The sequence below is a fragment of the Dromiciops gliroides genome, chromosome 1 (genome assembly GCF_019393635.1).
Source record: "Dromiciops gliroides isolate mDroGli1 chromosome 1, mDroGli1.pri, whole genome shotgun sequence".
NCBI classification, from domain to species: Eukaryota; Metazoa; Chordata; class Mammalia; order Microbiotheria; family Microbiotheriidae; genus Dromiciops; species Dromiciops gliroides.
The window spans coordinates 55422251-55445086 of NC_057861.1; the positions used below are offsets into that span (position 1 = coordinate 55422251).

The 22836-nt window shown below is 51.7% G+C and overlaps 2 protein-coding genes and 1 long non-coding RNA gene across 4 annotated transcripts in view; 1 reads left to right on the plus strand and 2 right to left on the minus strand.

Moving 5' to 3' along the window:
* THOP1 (thimet oligopeptidase 1) overlaps positions 1 to 1336 on the plus strand; it is a 45374-nt gene extending 44038 nt beyond the window's left edge. The window contains 1 exon segment of the mRNA XM_043983291.1: positions 447 to 1336. Within this exon segment, the coding sequence (XP_043839226.1) occupies positions 447 to 608 (162 nt within the window). The 3' untranslated portion in view covers positions 609 to 1336.
* Positions 1337 to 2535: 1199 nt separating this feature from the next.
* On the minus strand, positions 2536 to 4649 carry LOC122740712. The gene is made up of 2 exons (XR_006354768.1): positions 4323 to 4649; positions 2536 to 3604 (listed from the first exon to the last, which is right to left on the minus strand). It is a non-coding gene; the product is annotated as an uncharacterized LOC122740712 (long non-coding RNA).
* A 6589-nt stretch (positions 4650 to 11238) lies between these two features.
* Positions 11239 to 22288, minus strand: PLK5 (polo like kinase 5 (inactive)). 2 transcript variants are annotated; one of them, XM_043975550.1, is made up of 15 exons: positions 22181 to 22288; positions 21428 to 21535; positions 20567 to 20707; positions 19123 to 19252; positions 18760 to 18847; positions 18396 to 18491; positions 18054 to 18252; positions 16523 to 16655; positions 16314 to 16390; positions 15052 to 15181; positions 14435 to 14512; positions 13936 to 14092; positions 13664 to 13793; positions 13461 to 13574; positions 11239 to 12946 (listed from the first exon to the last, which is right to left on the minus strand). In XM_043975550.1, exons 1-15 carry the CDS (start codon positions 22286 to 22288, stop codon positions 12761 to 12763), a joined length of 1875 nt encoding a protein of 624 aa, XP_043831485.1. In that variant the 3' UTR covers positions 11239 to 12760. The 2 variants fall into 2 exon arrangements, with proteins under 2 accessions (XP_043831485.1, XP_043831484.1); XM_043975549.1 differs by having other exon boundaries at positions 16314 to 16655.
* Between the last annotated feature and the right edge of the window lie 548 nt (positions 22289 to 22836).

Genomic DNA, 22836 nt, shown 5'->3' on the forward strand with positions numbered 1-22836 from the left:
GATCTATGATCCAGGGAATCATCAAAGTAGGAAGAGACCTCAGAGATCTTCTGCTCATTCCTAAGTAGGAATCATCTTCATAGCCTCCCTGAAAGAGTTCATCTGGCCTCTCGTTGAAGGCCCCTAGTGGTGGGGATTGTCCCCAAGACTTTAGGAAATCTAAGTGTGCCGCTGCCCCCCCCTTCCCTCCCTTTCCCCCGCCCCCCAAGAGAGTGTTTCCTCCCAGAGAAGAGGAGTGTGGACCATCTGCTCCCCATCAGGATTCTGTGCCTCCCAGTACAGCCTCGGCGCAGGGAAGTACTTCTCCCATCCCCTGTATCCCAAGTCAGGGAAGGGTTGAGGGGGAGATAACCCCTATAGCCCCCCTTCTCTCTCTCTCCTCTCTCCCTCTCCCTCTCCCTTCCCCTCCCCCTCCCTCCACACTGGATCCTTCATCCCTCTTGCAGGTCGGTATGGACTACAGGACCTGCATCCTGAAGCCTGGTGGCTCTGTCGATGCTATCAACATGCTGCAGCAGTTCCTCGGCCGGGAGCCCAAGCAAGATGCCTTCCTCCTGAGCAAAGGCCTGAAGGTGTCAGACAGCAGCTCACTGCCCTCTGCCTGTTGATGGGCTAGCACGGGAGCTCTTCATGCATCCCCATCCTTCAGGACTGAGCAAGTGTGGACATAACCTTCCACTGGCCTCCCTGTTGCCTTAAACTCCCAACAGAGAGAGAGCAGAGGGACTCTAGCCCAGCCACTAGCAGAGGGGAGTGGGGATTTCTACACCCTGCCCCAAACCCACTCTGTTTTGATTTCTACTTTTTAACCTTCCAGTCCCTTTTGAGGGTCTTTGCTCAGTCACATTAAGATGTTTGGAGAGTTCTTGTGTTGGCCATATGGCCTGATATTTTTTTTCCCCTTGTCCATCCCACCCCAGAGTTACCGAGATCAGGTTCTCTATGAAATAATTGTGATCATTTTTCAAGGGTGGAGGGAAAGAAGGAGTCTCTCCTTTGCCTCCCTCTCTCCCTCCTCCTACCTTGAAATGGTTTAGTTTGAGTGATTGTTAAGGCAGAAATCATGGTTTAGTCTTTTGGGGGTGGTTCATCATATACTGTTTCAGTGAGAGATCGATTAGACCTCAGGGAATTGACAGCTGGGGTGAGTGCATCGTGTGCGCGTGTGTGCAGGAGCTGGTGAGTGAAATGAGTGAGTTGTTTTCCTACCTGGAACCAAGGGGCCTTAGAAAGTTCACCCTGAGCTTTGTCCAACCTTTCCTTCGGGACTCTGAGCCTAGCAGCTCAGTGGGTGTTTAATGCCTGGCTTACACATAATAAACCTGGAGGAAGCCTATTGTTAGCCTGTTCAGTGAGTGAGGGCGGGTTGGAGCTAGCTCCCTAGGAGAAGGCATTTGGAAGGAATTTGGCCTAAGTGACTCCCCCCACACACACTTTAACCCCAAAAGACTTTCTCTAAATCCTGCAGGAGAGATTCTGCGGGCCTGGTTCTGTCCAGGGACTACTCCTGCCCTCGGCCACTCTCCATCCCCTCAGCCTACGAGAACAAGACAAGCACAGAGACCTGAACTCGGCTTTTGGGCTTTCTGTGTTAGCAAGCAGCAGGCAGCAAAGGTGGGGTGGTATGATGGCAGAGAGAGAGAGTGCCCCCAGGAAAGATGGAGAGGAAGATGCAGCACCTTTGACTTTGGAGTGGCCGGGAACAGCTTTTAATTGGTGGGTGTCAGAGAAATCAGGGCACGAGCTCTCCCGGCATGACTTGCTGCCTATTCCTGTTCCCTCAGCCCCTCGGAGAGCTTACAGTCTAATGGGGAAGATGGCACGCAAAGAACTAGGTACAAACAAGCTGTAGATGGGACAAACAGCAGAGACTCAACAGAGGGAAGCACTGGAATAAAAAGGGTTTGGCAAATGCTTGTGGAGAAGGTGGGGTTTGGGGGGGAACTTGAAGGAAGCCAGGAGTCAGATGAGGAGGGAGTGCTCAGGCAAGGGAGACACCCCCAAATCCATTTCCATAAGAAGGCCGTTGGAGGGCTCTCTTTTCTCCCCACCCTCTACCACCTGGCAGCTCTACCTCTGCCTCACCCTATGACCTTGAGCCGACTTCTGTGGGCCTCATGTTGGGGTAGGTGATCTTTAAAGCCCCTCCACAAATCCATGAATACTAAGCCTTCCCATCCAAATACCGTCCTTCCTAGAAGCAGCCTCAGCCCCCTGTGCCTCTGCATCCCTGGGCCTCATTTGTGCTCCCCCTGCCAAGGGAGGCCCTTCTCCACAGAAACACCTTCAGGGAAGAGTCAAACATCCTCCTGCCTTGAGCTGAACCAGCCTGATTGGATTTTAATCATGACCCCAGATGACCCGTCTAAGGTGGGAAACCATAAACTCCTCACCCTCATGAGCCTGGTGTAGTTGAGCTGACTATTGTAGCTCTGGAGCTTTGGCCTCATTGTTTAAAAAAAAAAATCCCTCCCACTTTCTATCTCTTTGTCTCTCCCCCTCCCACTTCCTGAGGAATAGCCAGACAAAAGGAGATTTGATCTCTCACTTAATTTAATCTTTTGACACTTTTCTCACTGTGTTAGTGGTAAGCCCCCTGCCTTTGACTATGACAGTGAAGTATGGTGCCTTCCTCCCTCTACTTGGGTTTTTCAGTCAGGTGCTTGGAGTTCCATGACTCCTCCAGTGTTTGCTTAAGCATCTCTCTTTCTTGGTTTCATCAGACCCCAAGGTAGAAACAGCTGACAGTGCAGTCAGCCACAGCAAGACCCATCTGTAAAATCAAGTACTGTGCTCTCTGGGTTGGCAAGGAAGGCATAGAGGAGGGTGGATCTCCCTCTCCCATCACCTGCCCGCAGACCAGTGGTTGCGGGGAGGGGAGGGGGTCTGGTTCTTCTCTTTTCCAACTCCTCCCCCCACCCCCTTCCCTGTCACTCATCCACACCCAGCTCCTAAACCAGGGTGGAATGATTTGGAAGCTGGTTTGTGCCCAGGCCTTGTTGTAGCTAATCCACACTGCCCTTTCCTAAAGCTGTAGGCCAGGAGGACAGATAACTGATTTTCCTTAGCCAGGGCTAGTAAGGGCAGATCTGAAGGCTCAGTAGCTGGTGTCCCTGGTGTCTTCACTATCCCAGGAAAGTGAGGTGCTTACGCTTCGATTCTGTGACTACCACAATCTTCTGGCCCAAAATTCCAAATCCACAGGGCAGTTGTGCTGGTGTCAGGAGATGTGATTAATTCTTCTGTCCAATTGCCATCCTTTTATGCTAGCCAGACCCTACTGGACCCTGCAGTGAGTGAGTGGCCTCTGCTTCATTTCACTACTCAGCCTTCGAGGTGCAGACACACCCCATTGATCTTTGTCCTGCCACATGGGATCAGGGAAGGCTGGAGGCTAGTGGGTTTTCCTGGCTTGTGACCTTTGCCCTTGCTGCTGCTGGTGGTGGTTGTTTTAAAGATGTAGATGTCTAAACTCATAAGCAGGGAGGAGAACAAGGCGTCTGAGGGCCGTGGCTGCTTTTAGAGCTCTGCTGTCCAGGTGCCAGAGTGCTTGGGAGCAGGAGGGAGGAGCCATTGCAGGAGGCCAAGTGTGTTCCAGATGGAGCTGTGAAAGGTAGTTAGTGTAACGGTAAGATCTATCGATGCGTTTGAATCCTGACTGTTACCCATATGACCATAGACAAGTTCCTTCCCCTCCCCTCACCAGTTTTCCCCATCTGCCAAAAGGTAAGACTGGACTATATCTTTTAGAGTTGGTCCTTCCACCTCTTAATCCTCAGTCTAATTAAGCAGGCAAAGAATGCATTATCTGTCCAAGCTGGCCCCAGAATTACTACCTTCTTGGCTAGGAACTCCTCAAGAGGGTAGTACAGGCTTGAGTTTTGGTGCCTTCCTTCCTGGTGCCCTCACCCACCCCGTGCCCCCAGCACCAAGCTCTTGCTCTGTCCCCATCTCCTGTGGCATCATAAGGAATATGAAAGGTCACAGGTTTTGAATTGCTGCCTGCTTTGCTGGGCCAGCCCTGTGCCCATATTGCTTCCTCCTCAGGAACTAGTGTCAGTGCTTAGAGATCTCTGAGCCTGTGGAACTGACTGTGGCCCCTTCTTCCCAGTGTTCTCGCCCCCAAAGCCCAGGGGCCTGGGCCTTTTCTTTAGGGTCTTTTGCTGCCTCTACCTGACCCCGTTTCTAGTAGCCTTCTCTTCCAGCATCTTAAAAGCCTTTTCCATGCCCTGACGTATATTGGCTGTACTGAAAGCCCAGCTCAGGTACCCAGCAGAATCCCAAAGGAGAAACCCGTTCTCAGTGGGGATGGCTTAAAATACCTAAGGCAGGTGTGATGCTGCTGAGTCAGCACTGGACAGCCTCAGCTCCCCAGAGGCTCCCGTCATTGAGAAAGGATTGTCTGCCATCTTATCTTCTCTGCCCACGGCAGGGCTAGAGATCGCTAGTCTGTCTCATTCAGGCTCCACTCCTACCCCGTGGCTGCAGACTATGCCCCCTGCCCCTCCTCCCGGCCTGATGCAGGTGCATCAGCTGCAGGGTCAGGAAACAGGCGCGTGGTATGGTCAGGAATGCCAGGCTGGGAAGGTGCCCAACTCTTCCCTTGGCTCTGCTCCTTTTAGCTTTCTCAAAAGAAACCACTGGGTGGAGCCCACTTGCCCTGACTGCCTCATTGTCCCATGCGAGCCTGGTAGCAGGCTTGGCACTGATGCCAAATGGACCCTGTCGTTCTGGGGTAGGAAAAGGAAGTAGCCCTTTGTCTGGCCCTAGAAAGGAGGCACGATCCTGGCTGCCCTGGCCTACCCTCCAAAGCCTTGTGACCGCACCGATTTCATGGAGACAGACAGCTGCTAACGTCAACTTGCAGAGAGAATGTGATACCGAGGCTGGTAAAACTTGCCCCTCTATAAACTTCCAACCTCACCAAAAAGGTCCTCTTCTTCACTCAACTCAGCAGTTACTAAGTAAGCATCTACTATGCAAGGCATCGTGTTAGGGATACAGACAACTACCAAACAGTCCCTGTCTTCAATGAGCTTACCAGAGTAAGCACTAAGGAGCCGTCTCTGCTTATACAGTTGGCCCCTTCCCCCCTCCCCCTCCCCTCTCTCCTTTGGGGTCATGTCGGTCTGCACCCTAACCCCTGCCTGCTCCTTCCCGCCCCCAAAGAATGGTGCTTTTGAGATTTTTGTAATGGTTCAAGTCAAACTGGCCCACTAAGCTGACCATGTTTTGGCAAAGTGCTTATTACTAATAAAAAGTGGTTTCTAAAAGGATCTTTTGGGACAGGAGCAGTGTTTCTTGAAGTTTCCAGCTCCTGCTTGGGGTGCTTCTTCCCACACAACAGGGGAGCCCAGATTCTTTTGTATCCCCATTTGGGGAAATCAGGGAAGGATTGAGAAATACATGCTATTTCCATACCTGTGCCCCATGGCCCTCCACCCCACCCACCAATACAATTTTACAGGATTGTCAGTTTAAAAATGTTAAGCACTTACTATGTGCTAGGCACTGGGCTAAGTTCTAGGGAGACAATGAAAAGATAGTCCCTGCCCTCAAGGAGCTCACAATCTAATGGGGGAGACGATATATAAACAACTATGTACGAACACGCTACATACAAGACAAATCAGATAATCCACAGGGATAAGGCACTGGAATTAGAGGGGGTTGGACATGCTATCCACTTCCAAATAGAGAGGTGACGGTCTCAGAATGTAGAGTGAACCATACATTGTTTGGGGGTTTTTGGATGTGGTTAATGCAAGAATTTGTTTTGCTTGAGTATACAAGTTTGTAATGGGTTTCCTTTGTTTTGCTTTCTCAATAAGTGGGGGAGAGGGATATGAGAGGGAGAAGATTTGTACCTGAAAATAAAATAAAATTGAATTTAAAGAGGGATTGGGAAAGGCTTCCTGTAGAAGCTGGGATTTTAGCTGGGACTAGGGGAGCCAGGAAGCAGTGAAGAAGGAGAATGTTCTGGACAGGAGGAACAGCCAGTGAAAATGCGGGAAGTTGAGAGAGAAGTGTGTCTTGATGGAACAGCAAAGAGGCCAGTGTCGCTGGACTGAAGAAAGAGCACATGGCTGGGTGTGAGGCAGAAGAAGACTGGAAGTGCTGTTGGGGGAGGGGCTCTTATGAAAGGGATTTGAAGACCAAAGAGAAGATTTTATTTATATATATATATATATATATATATTAAAATAGGGAGGCACTGCGTTACCTTTAGGTGGCACAGTGGATAAAGCACCCACACTGGATTCAGAAGGACCTGAGTTCAAATCTGGCCTCAAACACTTGACACTTACTAGCTATGTGGCCCTGGGCAAGCCATTTAACCCTCATTGCCCCACCCAAAAAAGACTCAAAAAGAAATAAATGGATGAAAGCATTTTTGTTATTTTTAAAAGATTTTTATATATTTAATCCTGAAAGGAATAAGGAGCCAATGGAATTTGTTGGGTAATGGGATGACATGGTGAGACCTGCACTTTAAGAAAATCACATACTGCAGCCTGGAAACAGTGCCCCACTTTAAGGAGCTAAAAGTCTAGTAAAGAAAGGCAAGATGAGCCGACAGAGAAAGGTGAGGACATAGAAAGTTTCTTCAGTAACAGGGAAGACCAAGGGGCACCCTCAGGAAGATGTCAACATCAGGGCCCCTATATCTAAAGCTTCCAAGAAAATCACTTTAGTGACTGAATGGAGGATGGATTGGAGAGGGGAAAGACTTGAGGCAGGCAGGAAACCCCTTGCCCCCCCAGCAGCTATTGCAGTAGTCTAGGTGTGAGGAGATGAAGGCCTGCACCAGGGTGGTAGCGGTGTCAGAAAGAAAGGGGCAAGAGATATCACTAAGGTAAAAGGAACAAGCCTTGGCAACAGATTGGACGTGGGGGGAGCAGTGAGAGTGAAGAGTTGAGAATGATAACCTAGGTTTCCAGGCTGTTGGGAAAGGGTAGACGCTCATTTCCATAAAGTTTGTCCATCTGCACTCCATCCTCTCCAGAGCCCAGGTGTCTGACTGTAGATGGGCCTGCCCCAAACCAGATAATGACTCTTGCCTCCTCTTCATGGAGAGCCAAAGGGAGCCGTTGGCATTTGTCATGGCCCCTGCTATGTGACAGCTATGCTGGGTCCTGAGAGAGTTAGGGGAAGGAACATGGTATCATGGACGTAACCCTAAACTGGAGACCGGGACACTTGGGTTTGCCATGAAGTGACCTGTCCCTGGCTAAAATGAGGGTTAAAAGGAGATGGTCTCTCCGGTTCCTTCCAGCTCTGACATTCCATGTTCTGAGGCCCTTTCCAATTCTCTAGTTGTCACTGCCTGACAAGTGACTTTTTGGAATATACCTCATTGGTTACTGGGAACATGCTTTAGTGGAAGACGTGGACTTGTAACCTGGGATTGAATGGGAGTTCTATATCTTATTATCTATGGACCTTTAAGCAGTCCATTTAGCCTCTTGTGACCTGAGCATTGTCCTCTACAAAATAAAAGGGTTGGGGCAGCTAGGTGGTGCAGTGGATAAAGCACCGGCCCTGGATTCAGGAGTACCTGAGTTCAAATCCGGCCTCAGGCACTTAACACTTACTTGCTGTGTGACCCTGGGCAAGTCACTTAACCCCAACTGCCTCACCTAAAAAAAATAAAAGGGTTGGACTCTGATGGACTCATGCCCAATCCCAGGACCATGGCTCATGTTCTCCTCCTCCTCACCTCCAGGTGGCAGGCATCGGCCATCAGCCACGTTGGCTTCTTATAGGTTTCTCCAGTTACTGGGGTCTTGGGAACTTAAGGGTGTCTGCTTGATTTGGGGGAGCATTCCGCTCCAGGAGAATAGGCCAATCTGGCAGACCTTCTCATCACCGTCTGCCTCCACTGGGGCCCTTCTAATGCCTTTTCTCAAGAACTGCGGTTGGCTGGGGCCCAGGAATAACTGGGAACGCAACTCCTAAACCTCCCAGATTCCCTAGGCGTCCCCAGACTCAGGGGGGCCGTCATGTGCCCAAAGTCCAATATTAATACTGTGGCTATTCTGAGCCAGCCCAGGGCACCACCGTCTGCTGTCTCCCCTCCATTCCTTCTCTCAGCTCTCAAACACTCCAGACATGTACTATCATCTCAGAAGCGAGCACGGCCACATTCTTGGCTTGGGTCAGATGTATTGTGTTCAGCCCCTTCGGGATTTATTGGTCTCCATTAAGTCATCCCCACGGCCCAAGTGCTGTCTCCTCCCCCCACCTTTTCACCCCTAGGGAATGAGAGGAGAGTAGAGACTCTACTATTACTGCCTCCTGACCCACCTCCCTAAGGCCAGCCTGTAACAGGAGAACCTGGAGCTTCCCTGAGATGGGGAGGGCAAAGAGGGGTGGGAACCACTGTAACCCTTCAGGGCCTGAGCTTGTCAGCTGGTTCCATTTTGAGAAAAGAGAATCACCAAATCACCAGCCCAGGCCCATTTTAGGGGAGGATAGCCTCTTCAGTGTTCAGACTCCCCTTGCCTTTTTTGGGGGGGGCGGGGCAATGAGGGTTAAGTGACTTGCCCAGGGTCACACAGCTATTAAGTGTCAAGTGTCTGAGACTGGATTTGAACTCAGGTCTTCCTGAATACAGGGCTGGTGCTTTATCCACTGCGCCACCTAGCTGCCCCCTCCCCTTGCTTTTTTATGGTAGACTTGGGTTTTGAGAGAACCCAAAGGCATTTGACCTCAAACTGGATGAATAAGGTTGGGGAATTGGGTGAGAATTCTGACTCGGATACTCAGCCTTATGACCATTAACCCGTCCAAGCCTCCATTATCTAGCCACCTAGTTGATGAGAGCACTTTAGCATCTCCTTTCTCCCTGGATCATCACAAAGCCTCTGAGGTCTGCATCAAAGGGGTTATTATACCCATTTGTCAGATGGTGGAAACAAAGCCAGGGAGAAGCTAAGTGACCCTCTCAAGGTCACTTGGCAAGCAGAAGAGCTAGGTTGAAGCCAGATCTTATTCCCACCTCAATGCCCTTTACATAAATGATTACAAGAAGCCCTCCAGTTTTGTTTGTTTTTGTTTTGTTTTGTTTTGTGTGGGGCATTGAGGGTTAAGTGACTTACCCAGGGTCCCACAGCTAGTGTCAAGTGTCTGAGGTCAGATTTGAACTCAGATCCTCCTGAATCCAGGGCTTTATCTACTGTGCCACCTAGCTGCCCTGGCCCTCCAGTTCTAAGACTGTCCAACAAGGTGATTCAAAAAGAGAATCAAGTATAGTGTTCCCCAGACCCCAACACTAAAAGTATGGAGAACCTTGAAATGAAAAAAGAAAAAGGTACCTTGGGATCCATCAATGCTTGTTACACGAGGAATCATAATATCAGTCTGGTTCCCAGGCAAAGTGACATGACCCAAGAACAGACACAGGTTCTAGGAAGGTTTGGAGAAATCTATGCATGCTCAGACTTGGGCTTCAAGCATTCGTGATCTCATCTGTGTGGGCCCTGGGGGGTACTGAGTCCCCCCCTTAACCAAGTCAGACCACACCCTCTCTTGCCTTGGTCTTGGTCTTGGCTCCTTGCTGGGGTTGAACCGACACATGCCCTAATGCCCAGATTCTCCAAGAGAAAATGCTTCATACTGAGGCTCAGTGGCCCACGAGATCTATGTCTGAAGCACTTCCATCTTGGTAGGAGCTACCAAATCTTGGGCTTCAAGAGCCTCAGCTTCTCTCCATGCCATCTTAGTTTTAAGAGGCAATTCAAGGATGTTTGAGGTCTGTTCCTATCCCTTTGGACATGATCCCTTCTAGTGGTAAAGCCAGATCATACAAGTCAAAGAGCAAACCTCCCAAGCTCTTTTTGCTGTCTGATAACATCTATTTTGTTAAGAAGTAGGATTTGGGGGCAGCTAGGTGGCGCAGTGGATAGAGCACAGGCCTTGGAGTCAGGAGTACCTGAGTTCAAATCCGGCATCAGACACTTAACACTACTGTGTGACCCTGGGCAAGTCACTTAACCCCAATTGCCTCACCAAAAAAAAAAAAAAAGTAGTAGGATTTGGATTTGGGACAAGTCTGGAATGGTCTTGAAGCTTTGTCCGTTCCTCCCCTCCCTCCCCCATTACAGGAGCCAATCACCCTCCATGACCTGCTCCTCTATCCCTGGATCAGACTGCTGGTTCATCTTATACTGGGAAAACACTAGAAGGCTCTGGAATCTAGAACCATTCCAGGCTGTCCACAAACACAAGTAGACAACAACTCAGGTCCCTTTAGCAGGGCCAGGGGAAACTACAATCTACTCTGCTCTCTGCCTTCTGACCAGCTTGTGACCCAAATGGGTCACCTTTGAGGCCAGCCCTATCCGACCCTTGTCCACATCTCAGACGGCTCGGGGCTGCCCAGCTAAGTCAGGAATTCAGGCCCTGACTATTTGGCTATTTCCAGCCCAGACAGATATTAAAAGCCCTGACTTGGCGGGGATGGGACCAGGGCGGGGGAAAGAAAACCTCTGGAGAAATCCCTGCTGAGCTCAGAAGCCTTGCTTTACCCCTGACTCCCCTCTCACGGAATGAGATTTTGCAAAATCCAGCACAGTCTCATTAATATTTCACACCCCCTGACCTCCACAGCATTCCCTCTATGGGCCTTGCTCCCTGACTAGCTGCAGTTCCTGGGGGTGGGGGGTTGTGGTGCATGTAAGGCTTGGGCTTCCCGGTGAGATTTCCTGTTGTAGATTGTCTCGTCCTCCCCTCCCCTCCCCCCCCCCCACCTATCTTGAGATAACAGGATCTTATGGGCAGAAAGGAACTTGGAGGTCATCTAAGAGACATTTTACAGATAGGGAAACTGAGGCTCGGGGAAGGAACGGCACTTTCCTAAGGCCACATAAGTAGGCAGATGCAGAGAACTCTTTGGACTCTAAGTCTGGTACTCTTTTCCCTGCTCAGGCTTCCGTAAGCCCGAAATCACAAAGATTAGGGTGATCCTGTTTGATCCTCCGGGCTTCTTTGAGCCCTGATCATTGAAGTCAGGATGTCAGAACCCAAGGGTTCAAAGAGAGCCCAACAACTCTTCTCCTGGTCACCATCCCCTGGGTGAGCAGTGCAAGGGAACTGGCTGCGTCAGCAGTTGGGTGAGGAAGATCGTCCTCCCTGGCCAGCAATACCTTTTCCCATCCTGTCCCACCCTCCCACACAGACAACAGGATCCAATCCCAGCTTTTTCCTTTAATAAAAAAGACCATTTGGAGACACTCGGTCCAGCCCAGTGGGCACCTTGCAGAATGCCCTTGCCCCATTTCAGCTCCCACCCAGCCCTTCTGGCCTGTGCCTGCTTGGTTCAGGCCAAATCCAGCAAGGACAGGAGTTTGCTGAGATCACCCATCTGTCCCATCATCCCCTGTCATCCCACACTGAGTATTTAATCAGCCATAAGATCAAAGAGTTGGAAGAGACTTCAGAGGATCCCTCCCTGCAATATGAATCTATGACGACACCCCTAACAAATGGAAGGTTGAAGACCTCCAGAGACAGGGTGCTCCCCACTGCCCAAGGTAATCCATCTCATTGTAGGACAGATTTCTCCCAATTTCTTTTCTGCAACTTCCATTCAGTGCTCCTAGGTCTGACCTCCAGGGTCAGACAGAACAAGTTTGAAATAAGGGAAATCATCCCTCTTCCATATGACAAACCTTCAGATATTTGGGAAAAAAATAAAACCAACTGCTATGCCTCTTTCATCCCCCACTCTGCCCAAGTCTTTTCTTTTCCAGGCTAACACCCCCAAGTTCCTTCAGCTGATCCGGTATGACATGATCTCCAGGCCCCTCCCTGCACTGCCCATCCTTCGGATCTGCTCCAACTTAGCAACGTCCTTCCTTAATCCGAACACTGTCCTCTGGATGTCTGACTGGGGCAGGGGGCAACGTGTCTCCTGCCTTCTTTCTTCTTGATGCATTTTTTCTCTCTTATACAACCCAAGATTGTACCAAGCTTTGGAGGCTGCAATGTCTTATGTTACTTCATATGGACCTTGCGGTCCACTAAAATCCCCAGATCCTTTTCACATGCTTTTTCTGGCTGTATCTCCCCCATCTTGTTCTTGTGTGGTTAATTTTTTGAACCCAAGAGCAGGGCTTTGCATTTATGCCTGTTAAATTTCATCTTGGGTTTTTTTTTTTTTCCAGCCCAATCTTGGTACCAAGCTGACCTCATTGGGTCCATGGTGGCCAAAGGAAGCTGCTCCAGCTCTCCTTCCTTCACTTGCTTCTGCTTCTGCCCATCCTTTTGGCTCTCACTCCAGCCTTGATAACTGCTGATTGTCCTGCTGGGTGTTGGGCAGCATGGGGTGAGGAACAGGGCAGTGGATTGAGAACAAGGAGCCCTGGATTCTAGTCTTCCACTCTCTGTGTCCCTGGCTAAGTCCCTTTTCTTCTCTGGGCTGCAGGGTGCCCATCTGTTAAATGAAAGGGTCAGCCAGCAGAGGTCTCTGAGGCTTCCTGGGAATTCTCTAGAATTCTCCCTACACCCAGTCCACCCCAAACTCTGCCTTCACCCTCTTCTCCAGTGTCCAAGCCACCTCTCCCTGGATCCCTCATCTCTACCCAACCTGCTAATGACCTTCCGTGCCTCCTGTGCCCTCTGCTCCCCTAGTCTGCACATCTTCCCTACTTGCACTATTTCCTCATAAAGCTCTTCCAATCATCGGGGGTTCTAGACAGCTGGCCTGCAGACCCCCTGCCACCTCCCCCTGGCATCCCAGAGGCCCAAGGACAGGGTGCTAGAAGGTCTGGAGCAGCTGGAGGGTGTAGCAGAGGCGCTGCCGCAGGACCTCGCTGCAACCTTGGCGCTGCAGGATGCCCAGTGGACGCGAGGTGGCCCGGCGCTCCTGGTCAATGTAGGTGAGCAGGGCCTCTTCCCCGGCCCAGTTCAGGAGCAGTTTGGTGTGGTCGTGGTAGAAGTTGACCTGGCCAAGATGGACAATGAAGGATGGTGATCGTTCCCCTCCCATGCTGTGGCCCACCCTAGTAGCTGATGCCAAAGACAGATGTAAGTTTAGGCAGCAGCTGGTCACAGGGTCCCCTGTTCACTTCTCCCTCTGGTGGATGGCAGCAAGAGGATGGCATCAGGGATCCCCTAAACTGCCCAGGGGCTCCCTCTCGCTGGGGGAGTCAGAGTGGAAAAGGATTCTGGATATCAACCTCATTGTATAGATGATGGAAGAATCCCAGCAAGGTCAGCTTGCTCAAGGTCACACAGCAGAGCTGACTCCCTGTCCAGGGTGCTTTCCACTACCCCCTGACACATCCTAGGAGTTTGTGTGACCCTGGGGACCCGAGTCGAGAAGCCCCTTCCAAGGGAGAGAGGGCAGCTGTGGCCAGGACTGGGTTCTGCCAGCAGGGAGGGTCCCAGCCCCTTCCATGCCCCCCTGGTATCCCTTTTCTCCCTTCTGCCTCTTCCCTTCCCCCTGAGCTCCCTACCTGCATTGTCTGATCACTGAAGAGCAGGAGCAGGGCCCGGTCTGACTTGAGGAAGTGGAGCAGGGAGAAGCCAGGGCCGGGGTTGAGGCTGGGCTGTGTAGGAAGACTCCCACCCTGTAGGGAGGGCAAGAGTAGGGGAGTCAAGGGCCGGAGAGATGGGAAGGGCACCAGAGCCCAGCAGTCCCTGCCAGACCCAACCTCACCTCTACCAACCACCGCTGCATATAGCGGGTAAAGAGCTGCAGGACAGCCACTTTGGTGGCCAGGGAGTCAGGAATCTCCCTCCAGGTAAAGGTCACCACCTCACCCTGAACCGGAGAGTAGCTTATGCACCTGTGGGAGAGACCCAGAAATAGATGTAAATGGGGAAAGACCTCGGGTTACAAGGACCCTTGCCAGGAGACAAGCAGGGGAGTCAGAGAAGGAAGGAGCTGGAGACTCACCCCACGGATAGACATAAGGACCAGGGACTCACCCCAGGGCCGGCTGGAGAGCGATGTGTGTGCCATCACGGAGGAGGACCCCAGTGCTGCGGTCGGAGAGCTCGTAGCCAAAGCCGTATTTGTTAGAATAATCCACCCACTTGGTGGCCCACAATACCGGCTGCTGCCACCCAGGCGGGTCCCGCTCCCCTGCACACAAGGAGGACAAGGTAAGTGAGCAAGCAACTCTATACCCTGTGGCAGCTACCCATGAACCAGCCTGGCCGCTGGCTTTGGGCAGGACAGCAAAAGCTTTAGCAGAGAAAGGGAGAAGAGGGTGAGGTCTCCAAAGAACAAGGACTTGGAGCTGGGAGTCATCTAATCTGACCTCCTCATCCTAAAGTGGAGGAAAGTGAACCCCAATCTGAGCAACTGGCTGGCCCAAGGCCACACAGTAGATCAGTCGCACGGCCTGAACCTAGATATTTAGTCTGTGTCTAGGAAGGGGGATGAGAATGGAGATTTGGGAGGGAAGGGGGAGGGTGGTCCTACCTGTTGGCATAAAGCCCAGGCAACTCTGCAGGAGCCTGGTAGCCACCTCAGCCCCATCACCTGGAATCCCTGGGGATTCTGTAGAAATAAGAAAGATAGGTAATGAGCTCCCTGTCGCTAGAAGTGTTCAAGAGGAGAGTGCACTACCACTACCAAGAACTTTATAGAGAGAGTTCTTGCCCAGGAAGGTGTCAAATCAGACACCTTCTGAGAATGCGTGAGTAGCTTGCTCATGGAGCCCCAGGACCCAGAAGCAGCCAAGATTTTGTTCACTACTAGCTGCCACAGCCAACTACGGTTACGCCATCCAGCTGCGGTCCTGGCCTGTCACAGAATTGCATGGGATGTTTTTTTAGAGCTGGAAGGAATCTGAGATCCAGTTAATTTTATAGATGGAAGAGCTGAGGCTCTCCAGTCCCAAGCCAAGTCAGGGGCATAACCAGCATTAGAACCAAGGACGCCTTCCCCCATGAACCAGGTAACCCCTCCCAACCTTCCATCCTTCTGGACAAGGGTTCTTCCACCTCCCTTCATTCCAGCCACCCCCCTTTCCCTGGGCGCAAGCCATAGACACTTCAGAGGGGGAGGGAGGGGGGGAGGGATCAGTGGCCGCTCACCCTCAGTACCAGGTGAGTGACACCTCAGGCTCCTTCGGAGGAGGAGGTGGATAGGTGTCTCCAGGTAGGGAACTTGGGGCTGAGTTTCCTCCTCCGGGGCTTCAGCCTTGTGGGGAGGATGAGAAAGGACCTAAACAAGGAACAGGAAGGAAGGAAACAAACAAGCAATGCTTAAGCACCCATTGGGTGCCAGGCACTGTGCCAAGTGCTCTACAATTAGTCTTGTATTTACAATTTACAATTATTATCTCATTTGATCAACCACACTGGGAGGAAGGAGCTATTATTATCAGACAGACAGAGGTTAAGTGACTAGGCCAGGGTCACACAGCTATAAATGTCTGATGCTGGATTTGAACTCAGGTCTTCCTGACTCCAGGCTCAGTGCTTTATGTACTGGGCCACCCAGCTACATAAGGCCAGTCCTAACAATATACCAGGCTCTTCCTTGGGACACTCGTATGAGGCAGAGTCCAAGTGTTATTACATTCAGGGAGGTAGTGACTGGTCCATGGTCACAACATCAAATTATGACAAAGCCAGGACTGGAACCCAGGTATCCTAGCTCCCAAGCCTGGGCTCTTTGTATCACTCCAGGCTACCTCATTTTGCTGAACACCCCATCCTATCCTCTGAGGGCCACTGATCCCTTTGAAGACCTGCCCTGAATTCTCATCCTTCCTCCACTACCCTAGACAGTGATGGGTTCTTACATGGAATGTCAGAACCTTGGAACCCAAGATGTCGGAGCTGGGAGGGTCCTTGGAACCCAGGATGTCAGAACTGGGAGGGACCTTAAAACCCAGAATGTCAGAACTGGGAGGTTTCTTGGAACCCAGGATGTCAGAGCTGGGAGGGCCCTTAGAACACAGAGTGTCAGAGGTGGAAGAGGTCTTAGAACATGGACTGTCAGAGAGAACAGAGAGTATTAGGGCAGGAAGGAAACTTAGGGGTCATCATCTACCCCCTCATCTTAGAAGTGAGGAGCCCAGGGGCAGCTAGATGACGCAGTGGATAGAGCACCGGCCCTGGAGTCAGGAGTACCTGAGTTCAAATCCAGCCTCAGACACTTAACACTTACTAGCTGTGTGACCCTGGGCAAGTCACTTAACCCCAATTGCCTAACCAAAAAAAAAAAAAAAAGAAGTGAGGAGCCTGAAGACTGTTAATGGGAAGAGTCACAAGAAAGAATGAGGGGTGGAAGCCCCCTTGGACTAAATGTGAGCAATGTTGCCCCCAGCCTCCTCCCCTGGGTCTCTCACCTCACTGCCTGCTTCCTTGGGAGTCTTCTGGGGGTCCTCGGGCACTGGAGCCGTTGGCACCTTTGGGATAAATGATCCTGGAAAGCGAGGAGTGGGGAGAGAAGAGATGAGCCACGGTGGTGTTTCTGGCCTGCCCCTGGTAGCTGGGCAGAGGGGCTGACCTTGGGAACATGGTCTCCTGCCTCTTTTTCCACAACCACATAACTCACGTGGGGCCCGGCGCTGGGCCACGGCCAGGAACAGTTGGGTGGCTTTCTGAAAGAGTTTGTCCAAGGGCTGGGGGATGGTGAAGATGGGTGCTGTGTGGCAAGATCGAGGAGGCAATCGGTCTGGGGTGAAGCCCTGCAGGGGAAAGAAGGGGGAAGGACTCATCAGTGAAGTAACAAAATAAAGCCAGGGACATGTTGTAGAGAAAGCCCTCCAGGAGCAGCTAGGCAGTACAAGGAGAGAGCACCCCACCTGCAGTCAGGAGGACCTCAGTTCAAATATGACCTCAGATACTTACTAGCTGTGTGACCCTGGGCAAGTCACTTAACCCCGATTGTCTTCCCTTAAAAACACAAACAAACACACACACACACACACACACACACACACACACATACACACACACACACACACACAAAATTTCTTTCCACAGAGGGTGAGGAGGCCTTAGTTCTGGAATTAAGAGGACCTGGGTTCCAATTCTACCTCAGCCACTTACTACCTGGGTGATCCTGGGCAAGTAGTCACTTCCCTACCCTGGGCCCCATTTTGCTCATCTCTAAAATGGCAAGGTTGGACTAGATGTCCTCTGAGGGCCACTCTAACTCTAGATCTGTGATGCTATGGCCCTTCCCCCTTCTCTAGGCCTCAGTAACCTCATCTGTAAAATGAAGGGATTCGAGTAAACAGCCTCTAAAGTCACTTCTAGCTCTAATCCTAGGAAACCATTAACTAGCCTTGAGGGTGGTCAAGTGACTTCCCTTCCCTTGGGTCTCCCTTTCTTTCCGTGTAAGAAGGCACAATAAGCTCTCCCTTCCCTTTTCTCCAAACCCAGAGAAACAGCAACAATAATAATCTTAACAACAATTAACAGGAGCAGCTAGGTAGCACAGTGGATAGAGCACCAGACCTGGAGTAAGAAGGACCTGAGTTCAAATCCGGCCTCAGATACTTGACACTTACTAGCTGTGTGACCCTGGGAAAGTCACTTAACCACAACTGCCTCACATAAAATTAAATTAAATTAAATTAAAACAATTAACAGCTGCCATTTATACAGCCCCCTCATGTAGGCAAAACCCTTTACACTGATCACTTTCTTCTCTGAGCCTCACAGCTCTGTGAGGGAGGTGGCACAACTAATACTACCCCCACTTTACAGATGAGGAAAGTGAGGCTGAAATCATGTGATGCAGCCATAGTCAAGTGTTGGAAGCAGAATTTGAACTTGGAGCTCCCTTGATTTAAGTCCAGTCCCCCTTCTTGAGTTCGTGGCACATATCAGGCACTTAATAAATGCTTGGTGCTGATTGATTGATTGATTGATTGATTGATTGATTGATTGATTGATTGATACGGCACCATGCTGCCACTCATGAAGGGAAGTGAAAGAGCTTAGATTATTACTGGTCTGACCCATAAGCAGGAATATGTGGGTCCCTTCAGGCCTCAGCCCCTTGAGAAGGGAGGATCTCACCTCAATGGCTGAGCCCATGTTCCCATACCCACACCCAGGTGTGATGTGGCCCTGACCTGAGTGAAGAAGTCATCTTCCAGGACCTGGTCGAGGCTGGGCCGGTCAGCGGGGTTAGGGGCCAGCAAGCGGGCAATAAGCCTTCGGGCATTGGGTGAGAGGTGAGCGGGCACAGGATAGCAGGCGTCCCGGATGCTCTGATACATCTCGGGCACTGGGCTGGCCTTGAAGGGGGGGAAGCCCGTCAGTGCGGTGTACCTGGGGTGAGGAAGGGGTTTCTGATGGGATGAGCCTTTCATGGACCTTGCCCCAAAGCCCCCACCAGACCTGTAATCTGCAGCTGTGCCCACATACACATGTGTACAGACATTCAGTCACACCCCCATATGTTCAGTACTCACATGATACAGCCAAGAGCCCAGATGTCCGACTGGAAGGAGTGACCCTTTCGGGAGACAACTTCTGGGGCCAGGTAGTTAGGTGTCCCACAGAGCCCCCTGGGGAGAAAGACAGAAGCACTGACAGCATTCGACCCAGACTGAAGGGTGTCCAACGTGCACAAACTTGCGTGTCACGTGGAGAGTAACACCTGTGCATGTACACACACAGAGCCACATGCCAGTACTTGCCCCCTAGTCACACATAGAGGAGCAGACACACAACATCACAAGGTAACAGTCACACCCAAAGTCACACCAACAACCACACTTGCACAAGAGCCCAAACACAACCCCTCAGTTACACAAGCAAGTCACACACACTTACCCATGGCAGTGCCCCCCAGCCCCCACTTTCGTAGCCAGTCCCAAGTCGCCAATCTTCACCTCCATGTTCTTAGTAATGAAGAAGTTACCTGAAGAAGGAAGGGATAATGTGTGATGACGTGTGTGTGTGTGATGGTGTGTGCGTGTGTGTATGTGATGGCATGTGGGGTATATGATGCTGTGTGATAGTGTGATAGCATGTGGGGCAAGGGTAGGGGAGAGGGTGCTCACAAGGGACACACGATGTCCCTGGTCTCCTGCCTCTCACAAGACTCTCTGTTAATTCTCTTGGTCACTCCTCCCATCCTTCCCTCCCCTCCTCTGCCTCAGCCACCCCTGTCCCTGCCCCTGAACCTCCGCGTACTGAGCTTGAGGTCTCTGTGGATGATACCCTGCTGGTGGAGGTATCGCAGGCCGGCTGCGATGCCTCGTAGGTAGTAGCGGACCTCGGGCTCAGTCAGTGTCTTCCGGGCCTTCAGGACATGGGCCAAGGACTGGAAAGAAGGAAGGAAGGAAGAAAAGAAGGAAGGAACGGAGGGAGGGAGGGAGGAAGAAAAGAAGGAAGGAAGAAGGGAAGGAAGGAAGGAAGGAAGGGAAGGAGGGAAGGAAGGAAGAGAGGAAGGAAAGAAGGAAAGAGAAAGGAAGAAAGGAGGGAGGAGGGGAGGGAAGGAAGGAACGGAGAGAGGGAGGGAAGGAAAGGAGGGAGGGAGGGAAGGAAAGAAAGAGGGAAGGAAGGGAGGAAGGAAAGAAGGAAGGAAGGAAGCAAGGAAGGAAGGAAGGAGGGAGGAGGGGAGGGAAGGAAGGAAGGAAGGGAGAGAGGGAGGAAAGGAAAGAAAAAGGGAAGGAAGGAGAGAGGGAGGAAAGGAAAGAAAGAGGGAAGGAAGGAAGGAGGGAGGGAGGGAAGGGAAGAAAGAGGGAAGGAAAGAAGAAAGAGGGGAGGAAGGAAGGAAAGAAGAAAAAAAGGAAGGAGGGAAGGAAAGAAGGAAAGAAAGAGGGAAGGAAGGGAGGAAGGAAAGGAGGGAGGAAGGAAGGAAGGGAAGGGAAGGAAAGGAAGAAGAGGCCGGGTATGGTAAGGTGCTCTTTCCAGCCTTCCCACTTACCCCATCACCCCAGCCCCAGGGCCTTTCCATCCATTCTTTCCTCACAACAGTCCAGGGAGAGAGGGTATTCTTCCCATTTTATAGATGGGAAAACTGAGGCTTCAGGAAGAGAAAGCACTTCCCCAAGGTCACACAAGGAGTCTGGGGCAGAATGGGAATGGCACCCAGGCCTCCTGACTTTCGGCCTTGAGGAGGCCCACCCTGGTTTGGCCCTAAGAGAGGACCAGTGCCGGAGGTGGAAGAAGAGAGAAGGGAATACACATTTATATAGTACCTACTGTGTGCCAGGCATTGTGCTAAGCACCTTACAGATATTGTCTCCTTTGATCTTCAGAACAACACTGCAAGGTAAGTGCTTGCTATTATCTCCATTTTACGGCTGAGGAAAGTGAAGCCGACTTCGGTTAAGTGACCCCCAGGATCACATAAGGTTACACTCTGTCTGAGACCACATTTGAACTCAGGTCTTCCTGACTCTAGGCCCAGTGCTCCACCACTCTACCACCCAGCTGCTTCAGCAGAGAGGAAATAGGGATAAGTTTTTGGGAGGGATCAGAGATGGGAGAGATTAATGCTGGGGAAGCTGATGGAGAGATGGGATGGGGGTCAGGGATGGAGATATCAGTGATGAGGATGAAAGGTCAGAGAAGGAGGAGATGAGGTGAATCAGACATAGGCCTGGCAGGTTAGCCATGAGGAGGCTCTCACCTTGCGGCTGCAATGCTCTAGCACCAAATAGACATTGTCTTGGTCAGCAAAGTGCCCATGGAAGCCAACCACATTCCGATGCCTCAGCTGGCTATGGAGCTCAATCTCTCTTTCCACCTGCCGGCGGGAAGGTGGCCCCCTCTGCAGGGCAGAAAGAGAAGCATGATGGGGTTGGGGGCAGAACTGAGGAGGCTGGGAACCTGGGGGTCGGGGATGAGGAAGATTTAGGTGTCAGGGATGGAAATAGAGGAATTAAGGATAGGAATGGAGATCTGGGGTGAGGCGGGGGGTGGGAGATTCATAGATGGGGGAGATCAGCCATGAGGGTGAAGGGAAGTCAGACATGGAAACCGAGGATCAGTGATGGAGATGGAGTCAGAGGATTCATGGAGAAAGAAGATCGGTGATGAGGGAATTAAGGATGGGGAAGGAAGTTAGGGAAGAAGGAGATTAGTGATGAGATGAATGTAGTCAGTGATAAGGGAGAGCAATGAGGGTGAAAGGGAAATTATAGGGAACATCAGACATTGATGAATATAGGGAGACGAGTGATGAGGCATCAGAATGGGGTGGATCAGTAATGGGGATGGGGTATCAGGAACAGGGAAGATAAAGGATAGGGATGGGAACAGGAGAAATCAGGGACGGTGGAGATTAGTAATTGGGACATGAGAGATCAGTGACTAGCATCAGTGTATTAGGGATGGAAATACTTCCAATAAGGATGGGAATAAGGGATGGGAACTAGGGATTTAGGATTATGGACAGGAATGGAAGATTAGGGATGGGGATCGAGTTGGGATAGGATTGGGGGGAAAGGATCAGGGTTAGGAGTCTCTGAAAAGGCAGAGGAAGTGTTACCTTCCCCCACTGGTCCAGCCCACAGAGTCTTCCCCGGGGCAACACCTTGAGGGCGAAGACTCTATTGGTAGACATGTCAGTCAATTTGTAGCATCTGCCAAAGGCACCCTGTGGTGGAGAGGGGGAGTCCCAGGGAACATGAGACACATTACAAGCATCCTGGACACCACTCACCCAGACCCTTCCTAGGACCCGGCCTCAATTGCTCCCAAATGCTGGGAGTGGGGAGAGGGGGGGAGGGTCGCACATATGCACGAACACATACACACATGAGCACAGTACAAAGCCATACATTTCCTCCATTGCCTGTTTACACCTGTACTGGGTCCCTTACCTGGACCGTTGTGGGCTTGAGCCTTTCAGCTGGCCACCTACATATGTATCCCCTCTCCTCTACACACACACACACACACACACACACACACACACACACACACACACACACACACACACACTGCAGTCTGGCTAGGGGTAAAGGCAGACCCAGGAGGAGGAAACAGAGGAGCCAAGTAAGTAAGTCTGGGAAAGTGGGCCAGCCAGCATCTGAGAATTTGGAGCTGGAAGAGACTTCAGAAATCGTCTGGGGCGAGCCCCTCTGGATCCTGGCTCCCCTCCCATCGCGGGACTCCCCCTCCCTCCCTGCTCTGCACCCATTTGTGCCTCATCGTCCCCATCCTTCCCTTTCTAACCCCCAGGGACCCAGGAGTAGCATGCCCCCGGGCTCCCAGGTCTCCCCCTCTCCTCAGCCCTTACCGTGCCCAGCAGTCGCCCCCGCCTGTAGATGCGCCCTGTGCTCGGGTCCCGGAGGAAGGAGGCTACAGGCTCCTGGGGCCCCCGCCTCCTGGGGCCTCTCAGCTCCATCCCCACCCTCCTACACACCCCTAGCCCCTACCCAGGCCCAGCTGGGCTCTCCCACCCACCTTCCCTCCCTCTCCCTCCCTTCTTCTCTCCCTCTCCCGCTACTTCTCCCTCTCCCTCCCAGTCTCGGACGGTGCCTGGGGGAGTCCCCGGGAAGGTTCATATACCCCCCGGGGCCAGGCCTCCGGGCCTCCCTCCCTCGGTGATTGGCTGTAGCGAAGACAAGAGGGAGGGGGAATCGGAGGAGGGTGAGAGCCCTGGGGGAGGGGGGGGCGGCGTGGGAGGGGGAGGGAGGGAGGGAGGGAGGCGCGCCAGGCACGCACACCCGGCTGAGGCGAAGAGATTGTGTGTGGGAGTTTGTGTGTGTCTGAGATTCTGTAGGTAAATGTTTGTGTGCGCGCGCAGTTGTGCGCGTTAGCGTATGTGTGTATGGGATGTGTGAATGTGTGGCCAGTGAATATGGAAATGTGTCTCTCTGTGGATTGTGTGTGCGCAGGACGGGGTTTGGTCTTGTGAGTGGGGTTGTGATTGTGTCCTGTGTATGCATATGT

What these genes read in the sequence shown, in the direction of transcription:
- PLK5 (XM_043975549.1), bottom strand. Translation starts at nt 22,288, where the DNA reads ATGGAGCTGAGAGGCCCCAGGAGGCGGGGGCCCCAGGAGCCTGTAGCC. An exon ending in GGCTGGACCAGTGGGGGAAG is followed by an intron (nt 20,708 to 21,427) that starts GTAACACTTCCT and finishes TCTGCCCTGCAG; the next exon opens with AGGGGGCCACCTTCCCGCCG. An exon ending in CCTGGGCTTTATGCCAACAG is followed by an intron (nt 14,093 to 14,434) that starts GTAGGACCACCC and finishes CCTTGTGTGCAG; the next exon opens with GGGAGCGGGACCCGCCTGGG.